The 9,119-nt window shown below is 46.4% G+C and overlaps 1 protein-coding gene across 2 annotated transcripts in view; it reads left to right on the plus strand.

Annotated features, from left to right (window-relative positions):
• The window catches only part of paplna (papilin a, proteoglycan-like sulfated glycoprotein), a 30,357-nt gene extending 21,966 nt beyond the window's left edge, over window positions 1-8,391 (plus strand). For both annotated transcript variants that reach the window (XM_066674990.1, XM_066674998.1), the window contains exons 23-28: window positions 52-163; window positions 252-398; window positions 4,520-4,647; window positions 4,867-4,975; window positions 5,097-5,260; window positions 6,422-8,391. In XM_066674990.1, coding sequence (XP_066531087.1) covers window positions 52-163; window positions 252-398; window positions 4,520-4,647; window positions 4,867-4,975; window positions 5,097-5,260; window positions 6,422-6,594 — 833 coding nt within the window. In that variant the 3' untranslated portion in view covers window positions 6,595-8,391. The remainder of the gene's footprint in view (window positions 1-51; window positions 164-251; window positions 399-4,519; window positions 4,648-4,866; window positions 4,976-5,096; window positions 5,261-6,421) is intronic.
• The last annotated feature ends 728 nt before the right edge of the window (window positions 8,392-9,119 follow it).

Here is a 9,119-nt window from a genome sequence, read left to right on the forward strand (position 1 = left end):
GATACACACAGATGAAATAGCCTATGGTTATTTTATGTTTTATGGTTGCAGAGGCTCAACCGATTGTTCAAGATCCATCGATACCTCAGGATGGAGCTGAGAGAACAGACCCTGCCGATGCCCTGCAAGCTGTCCCTCATGATCCACACCACCATAATCCTAGGTACTGACTATCAATCACAGCTCATATATACTATATACACTCATATTCACACCTGCTCACTGAACGTGAATGCTCCTGCTTATGTCAGGTTCAGTATTGACCGCTCAGGCTCAGCTCTGGTTGAGGCTCGTGTTGGTCAGAGTGCCAGACTTCACTGCACCGTCTTGCCACCCTCAGCTACATCCTCAGTCAGCATTCAGTGGACAAAGAATGGAGCTGTTCTCAACACACTCAGGTATGTGTCTGTTTGGCACTGTAGATAGTGTTTCTGTCATGGGTTTGTGGGTTTCTGCCTAGGGACACTGAGGGGTTTGGTGTGATATCTTCAGTGTAGCACGACAAGTTCTATATTTATTACTCTTTTTTTCTGTTACATCTGTATTTACCTCCAGTGCTGGGGTTTGTTTTTTTTTTAAACAGAAATAGCACACTGGTGAAGAAACTGAGAATGTTACTCATTTAAAATAGTGTTGCCCTTATTAGACTCTAAAGTTACGTTAAAACCAAGCACACCATTGTTATTCTTGTGAATTCCCCAATGAGTTTGATGTGTCACATGACCCTCTTCCCATTGAAAAAACAAAAGTTGGATCCAAAACGGCCGACTTCAAAATGGCCGCCATGGTCACCACCCATTTTGAAAAGTTTCCCTCCTCCCATATACTAATGTGACACAAACAGGAAGTTAATATCACCAACCATTCCCATTTAATTAAGGTGTATCCATATAAATGGCCCACCCTGTAATATCAGGTTAAGGTGATACATCAGGATTCCATCTGTCAGGAATCACGGAGCGGACTGACTGAGGCGGACGCATTCGCTAAAGCACAGTATATTTAATAAAGAAGAATAATAACAAAACAAAGAGACTTTAACATAACGAAAACAAACAGGGAGCCTAACAGGTTAAACGGGACACGAGGAGCAAATCAGGGCAAACGGGACAGACAGACTAAAGAACGAAACGACAAAGGAAATACAGCGACAACGTGAAAACTAACAACGGAGAGACTAACGAACACGACAGACTTGACTGGATACACGGAACAATAGAACAATGACCAACAAACAGGAAGTGTAGGAAGGGGACTTAAATACAAGACACTGACGAGACGCACCTGAGACAGATAACGAGAAGGACGGGTTAACAGATGACAGACGAGGAGGCGGGACAAAGGCGGAGACAAGAACATAAACAAAACAGAGCCATGTGCAAATAAAGCACATGGCGGGGACAACAGACTGACAGGACGAAGGCGTGACAGATGCCCCCCCCAAGAACGCGCAACTCCCGGGCGCGTACTCCTAAACCCCCCAGGAGCTGGCACAGGAGAGGGCACGGAAAACAAGACAGACTAAGACAAGACAAGGAACCAAGTGAGACAGGACTCAGGACAGGACGGGAACAGACACAGGAGCTGGGGACACGACAGGACCGAATATATGAGACGGGACATGGGACATGACAGGAGACTGACAAAGGGGAGCCACAAGAGACGAGAACGGACTGGACAGGACAGGAGTGGACACATGGGACTTGACAGGGTTTTTGACATTGGACATGACACTGGATGGAAACAGGGACTGGACAGAAGACGGGACAGGTGACAGGACTTGGTGCTGGGACTGGACGGGAGCAGAGACTGGTGACAAGACACTGGACAGGATAGGAACGTTAGACTGGACAGGGGTATGTGACTGGACCGAAGGCAGGACAGGTGACATGACACTAGACTGAAACGGAGACGGGACTGGAGACTGGACAGGGGATTGAAAGGGAAACTGGACCGGAGACAAGACAGGTGACTGGACATTGGACGGATGCGGGAACTGGACGTGAGACAAGACAGAGGGTTGAAACAGGGACTGGACAGGACTGACAGGGGACTGGACAGGAGACGGGACTTGAGACAGGACCGAGGGTTGGAACGGGGACTGGACAGGGGTCTGAAACAGAGACTGGACCGGAGACGGGACAGGGGTTTGAGACAGAGACTGGACTGGAGACAAGACGGGTGACTGGACGTTGGACAGATACGGAGACTGGACATGACTAACAGGGGACTGAACCGGGGGTTGAAACATAGACTGGACAGGGCTGATAGGGGACTGGACAGGACTTGGCAGGGGCACAGGTACAAGAATATTTACAGGGACTGACACCAACACAGTGACCGGGACCGGGACAGACAAAGGCAGACACGGGTACAGGGACAAGGACAGAGAGGGGAACCAGGACAGGGACAGACAAGGGAACCAAAATAACAGGGGGGTGCCCAGGACTGGCTAATGTCTGTGGGGTAGTCTGAGGAACCAGCCTGGGCACAGTTCTGGGGATCGGCCCTGAAGTCCTTCGGGCCGACCTACGGACATGGACAGGGGAGGCCGTAGCCACAGTCACGGGGACAGGAGAGGCCGTAGCCACAGTCACGGGGACAGGAGCGGCGGGTGCCGCCGTAGTCACGGGGACAGGAGCGGCGGGTGCCGCCGTAGTCTCGGACACAGGAGCGGCGGGTGCCGCCGTAGTCTCGGACACAGGAGCGGCGGGTGCCGCCGTAGTCTCGGACACAGGAGCGGCGGGTGCCGCCGTAGTCTCGGACACAGGAGCGGCGGGTGCCGCCGTAGTCTCGGACACAGGAGCGGCGGGTGCCGCCATCACGGGGACTGGAGCGGCGGGTGCCGCCATCACGGGGACTGGAGCGGCGGGTGCCGCCATCACGGGGACTGGAGCGGCGGGTGCCGCCATCACGGACAGTGGAGCGGCGGGTGCCGCCATCACGGACACTGGTGCCGCCATCACGGACACTGGAGCGGCGGGTGCCGCCATCACGGACACTGGAGCGGCGGGTGCCGCCATCACGGACACTGGAGCGGCGGGTGCCGCCATCACGGACACTGGAGCGGCGGGTGCCGCCATCACGGGGACTGGAGCGGCGGGTGCCGCCATCACGGGGACTGGAGCGGCGGGTGCCGCCATCACGGGGACTGGAGCGGCGGGTGCCGCCATCACGGGGACTGGAGACAGTGCGACGACGTCCACGGAGGCAGAGGAATCTGCGACGTCGTCCCTGAAGACAGGAGAGGCGCGCGTCGCGCTCACGAAGACAGGAGAGGCGCGCGCCGCGCTCTCGAGGACAGGGGTTTGTGCTGCTCGCCGGGCTCGCGCTGGAGCTGTAAAGGGTTTAGGGGGTTTCACAGGCGCACCCATTAGATCACCTCGAGGTGCGCCCCTGTTAGCCTCAGGCCTCAGAGGTACGGAGGTGAGGCTAACAGCCCCTACCCTTAACGCCCCCCCAAAAATTTCCCCGGACCTGGGGGGGTAATCCTCCAGCGAGGGGGGAACTCCAGCACGGTTCTTCCGCCGACTCTTTCGACTCCCGCTGGCGCAACTACTCGATTCCCGAGTCGACTCCTCCGCTATAGGATCCGGAGCAGCGCCAGGCAGGAGCTGGAGCCGGCGACTCCATTCCGAGGCCGCTTTCAAAGCCTCCCCCACAGGATCTTTGGGGCCTGTGCGGAATGGAGTCCGGCGAACGGCACATCCCTTGAGATAATAGTCTGCGCTAGCTGCGTCCTGGGGGTTGGTCATTCTGTCAGGAATCACGGAGCGGACTGACTGAGGCGGACGCATTCGCTAAAGCACAGTATATTTAATAAAGAAGAATAATAACAAAACAAAGAGACTTTAACATAACGAAAACAAACAGGGAGCCTAACAGGTTAAACGGGACACGAGGAGCAAATCAGGGCAAACGGGACAGACAGACTAAAGAACGAAACGACAAAGGAAATACAGCGACAACGTGAAAACTAACAACGGAGAGACTAACGAACACGACAGACTTGACTGGATACACGGAACAATAGAACAATGACCAACAAACAGGAAGTGTAGGAAGGGGACTTAAATACAAGACACTGACGAGACGCACCTGAGACAGATAACGAGAAGGACGGGTTAACAGATGACAGACGAGGAGGCGGGACAAAGGCGGAGACAAGAACATAAACAAAACAGAGCCATGTGCAAATAAAGCACATGGCGGGGACAACAGACTGACAGGACGAAGGCGTGACACCATCATATCATTATAGTGTTATCATTCAATGTGGGAGTGTCAGCTTTGTGCTCTTTTTTGACACAAAAGTCAAATTAAATGGAAAAGAAATAGCATTAACAGGAAGCATCTCAAAAATGGGTGCTATCCTTACCTGACAGGACTGGTGATGCTGATGGGGCTCACCTAAGAATTCCAGTACAGGAACTGACGCAGTGCATTTATTTTCTTGTCCAAAAAGCTTACTGCAACTCTTTGTGTTTCCCCTCTCATGGTTGATATACTGACTGGTCAGGCATTCTCAGAATACTGATGGCACCTTGGTCATTAACAACTTGACATCTAATGATGCAGGTGTTTATACCTGCACAGCGGCTAGCAGTCAACAGTTGGAGCAGCTGCAAATCCAGCTCAGAGTTACAGGTTTGAAACAGCATCCTTATACTTTTGATAGAGAATATACAGTATCTGTTAATATACCAAGAACACAGTCCTGTCATTTTTGGACCATTTCTACTGGTCATCACCTTGTCCACACATTTTAAAGAGCAGCTGATATTTAAAGAAGTTGGATGTGGCAGCAATAATATGTAGTTGGTACAATATGAATTGTATAACTGTGTTACTGCCTTCCTCCACTAGGGGACCTGAGGATCACCACAGCCCCCAGTAATGTTCAGGTGTCTCGGGGCAGCACGGCTCAGCTTCCCTGTGTAGTGTCTGGAGAGAATGTCAACTTGGGTTGGTCCAGGTCTATATCAGCATTAATATTCTTTATTTCAACTTATCAGTGTTGTGTTTTTGTATGATGAAAAAAAAGTGGATTGTTCATTGTTTGTATTTTTACTGTGCCCTTTTTTTGCTCTGGTCAGGAATGGTCTGCCAGTGAGACCAGATGGTCACAGAGTTCTGGTGTCGGCAGAGGGCACTCTCATTATACATAACGTACAGCCTGCGGATGAAGGCTCTTACACCTGCAGTGCTTACACAGGCTCACACTCTGTCAGTGCAACCGCTGACATTCGGGTCACCAAAGGTACAGTGCTTGTTTTGCCACATTGCAGTTTTATATGAGCTAAAATCTGACTTTAGTATTTATTCTTCTCTGTCGATACTTAATGCTATTTATCGTTTTGATAGATATGGTTTGATTAGCCTTAAGATTTGAATGCTGGTGAATATTATCTGAATATTTTCAGTCATGAATTTTTGCATTATGAAAATTCCATCATGTATTTTAACTAGACATTATACATCAATTAAAACAGATTCTGCATATCCAGACAAAATGGCGGTGTGTAGATATATTTGAGATGTAAGGTCAGATACTGCAGAATGTGTAGAGGGGTCAGGTCATTAATTTTCATGTACATTTTTAAACATTTCATATTGTGGCTTTTAAACATAAACATGCCAAAACAACTGATTTTGAATTCATAGTTTTTGTAAAGGTCGGTTGCAATGATCAATTTACATGTATCTCATTTTTTAGCTTTTCACACTGATGTTATAAGTAGGGTGACCAGATCTGAGATGGTGAAAAAGAGGACACGTCTCGGTGGGGGAGTGAGGTCACGCGCCTCGCTGCCGTTGTGTACTTAGCTGAACCTATGTGTGCTTTTAGGTCCTTTACACCTTTATTTGCTACACAAAACATGGGAGTTTCTTTTTTAATTCATCTGAGAACTTACATTTACGTTTTGGCATAGCTGCTCGAGATGAGGGTAGGTACCTGGGTTTTGCCTGACGTAAACAAGGACTACTGACGTGCAGACTGACCAATTAAATGTTTACAGAGAAGGTTATCGACCAATAACGGTAGCTCTAAAGTCAGAGCGTCCAATCAGAAGATTTTAGGCTACTTCACCACGCCCCCTTCTCACTCAAGCGAACCAATCGGAGGGCGGGACTAATTTGTAAATTAAACGCTTCTCGAAATTCTATGTAAACTCTAGAAAAACAAAATCCCAGATGTTTGTGAAATTCCGCGTGGACATTTTTTAAAGTCTAAAAAAGAGGACATATCCAGGTAAAAGAGGACGTCTGGTCACCCTAGTTATAAGAAATATTTTAATCTTTTATTTTAATGTTTTATTTTCATTGAATGGTCACCATTAACACCAGTGCCTGTGAGCCCTGAGTGGTTAACACAGTGAACAACAAATGAACAAACTCACCCAGCTGATTCTATCTCCAGATTATGTTGGAGGATCAAGTCCCTCGGCTGACTGTGTGGACGAGCCAGAGCTGGCTAACTGTGAGCTGATCGTCACTGCCCGCCTGTGTGGTCACCGGTATTTCTCCAGCTTCTGCTGTGCCAGCTGTTTTAACTACTCCATGGCCAAGAGCAGGCCAGGCCGACATGGATAGGGAAACGAGCGGAGCCATCAGCTTCATCAGCTGAGTAGGACTCAAGTCGTTTCCTGCATACGGAGCCATGCTACAGCACTCACTGCAACCAGCCAATGACTGTGCATGTTATTGGACATCATGGAATCTTAAGGTTGTCCACATAACAAGTTGAAGCCTAAAGCTGGCCAAATGTTAGTTATGGGGTCAGAGTGCACTTGGGAGGTGACTATTATCATCTTCTGTATCTATGCTGGATATACCTATTCATTTTGCTGGGATCATGACTCAGATTGAGTTTTTTGGGGTTTTTTTGGGCAAAGCATGACAGATGAGAAATAAAGGCTGATCAAACAACAGTAACTGGCTTGCTAAGGATATCTGAACGGCGAAGAACATGAGAGTGGCTTAAAAAAGACCAAAGACTATAGTGTAAACATTTATCTTACATCTTACAAGTCTTATTGTATTTACTACAGACGGCCACTAGAGGGCATCAGAGACAGTTTGATTTCAATTTTGAGCTTCCACTCATGTTAAAAAATCATTGGTCCCAGCAGACCCAAGACCAGCTTTCACCAGGCATTTCCACTACACTTTTTTTTTCCACTATATTTTGAAGTTGCTACATCTGACCTCAGATCAGCAGTTAGGAGCAGAATGCCTCTATTCCACAAGACCAAGTGCTATAATGAACAAAAAAATGTACTGTACAGGCATTTCATGCTCATTTTGCCTATCTAACAGATTTTAAAAATATTTATATTGATGTACACAGCTATTACATGTTTATAACGCTTGTGAATCATATTGCTTTTTAAAAAATATTTGTATATAAGTAATTATTAAACAAATTATAAACGTATTGCTTTTTCTTAATGATATAAAACAGTCTTATTTTTACTGCTGCTACCTTTTCTTTTCAGTGATACAATTTTGGTTGCTTTTTCTTGAAATGATCTGAAGCAACCGATGCTTTTTTTGTGGCTGCACTGTACTGTGGATGCTGATTAAAATAATTATTTTCTCAATACATTACTGCAAAGCTTATTACACAGTCAAAATGTATCTGTATTTGGATCCGTAGTAGGACAGCCTCATGATGTTTTGGTATTAAATTTTGTAAAAAGGAAATGTATGTGTGAGGAGTGTGGTGTGTTCTCCCTGTGTCCGCGAGGGTTTCCTCCAGGTGCTCCGGTTTCCTCCCACAGTCCAAAAACACACGTTGGTAGGTGGATTGGCGACTCAAAAGTGACCGTAGGTGTGAGTGTGAGTGAATGTGTGAGTGTGTGTCGCCCCGTGAAGAACTGGCGCCCCCTCCAGGGTGTATTCCCACCTTGCGCCCAATGATTCCAGGTAGGCTCTGGACCCACCGTGATCCTGAACTGGATAAGCGCTTACAGATAATGACCCAGTAAACAATTAGCCGTTGATTCAAGGTTGAAATAACGTAATGACTGCCGTCTAATCAATGTTCTCTTAAGGTTGAAAATGAAAGTTGAAAAGACGTCCAAACACAGACATTGAAAAGACAACTATTGGACGTATTTTTGACGTCCATTGACGTTATTAATTGGTCCCGAAATAAATTACTTGTATAAAATGCGTTTTGGACGTCCATTGACGTTTAAAATATGTCCTTGACGGACAGACTACTTTTTGACCTATTTTGAACGTCCAGGGACGTTCCCTGTTTACTGGGGAATGAATGAATGTGTTAAACTTTAGTGTGCAGTTGTGTTGATTATGTACATTTCATGCAAATATCTGGACATCTGAATGTTATCTAAATATTAAAAATTCATATATTTTTTAAGGTTTCTGTGAAAGTTTGTTAAATATAATTTTATTTTGTTTAATGTTGAAAAATGAAAGTGTACTTGACAGTTTTGTTTGGAAATTCAATAAATGATATGTATATTCTGCTGTTGTAAATTGTCACATTAATCTTTTATTATGTTCACAACTTGAAATCGAATACTTTTGTCACCACTGGGGACGGGGAGGCGATGTTCGTGATAGAAACGGAACATTTAAAACTGATTAAATAAATGGCTTTTAAAATAACTTACTTTGCCAGGTGAAGAGTACATAAGTGAATAAATATCATTTTAATAACTGACAGACATTTTCAGGTTTGAACTATTAGGTTTTTAATGGTGTGTAGCTGAGTGAACAGGAGTTACCACAGAGCCCCACCCTTTAAACATGTGGTGGGAGTCTACTACAGCATTAAGCCACTGATAACTGTTTGTTATAGTCTTCAAAATGATCTGCTTGAATCTGATTCTGTGCATTTTGATGCTAAAATGGATGTCCACTATGTGTAAGCTCATGTCATGGGTATACATTTGTGAACAATATTAGCTGCACTATTTAAACAATTTTTATTTCCACACTGTAGATGCACAGGTCTTACATGTCCATCAGGAGCCGGAGGAGCTGATTCTTTCTCCAAGATCACCTCTAAAAATCTCCTGCTCCGTAAACGGCACTACTAATCCTGATCTGTACTGGTACCAGTGGACTCCAACAACTGGGTTTGA

The sequence above is a fragment of the Hoplias malabaricus genome, chromosome 1, assembly GCF_029633855.1.
Source record: "Hoplias malabaricus isolate fHopMal1 chromosome 1, fHopMal1.hap1, whole genome shotgun sequence".
Taxonomy (NCBI): Eukaryota; Metazoa; Chordata; class Actinopteri; order Characiformes; family Erythrinidae; genus Hoplias; species Hoplias malabaricus.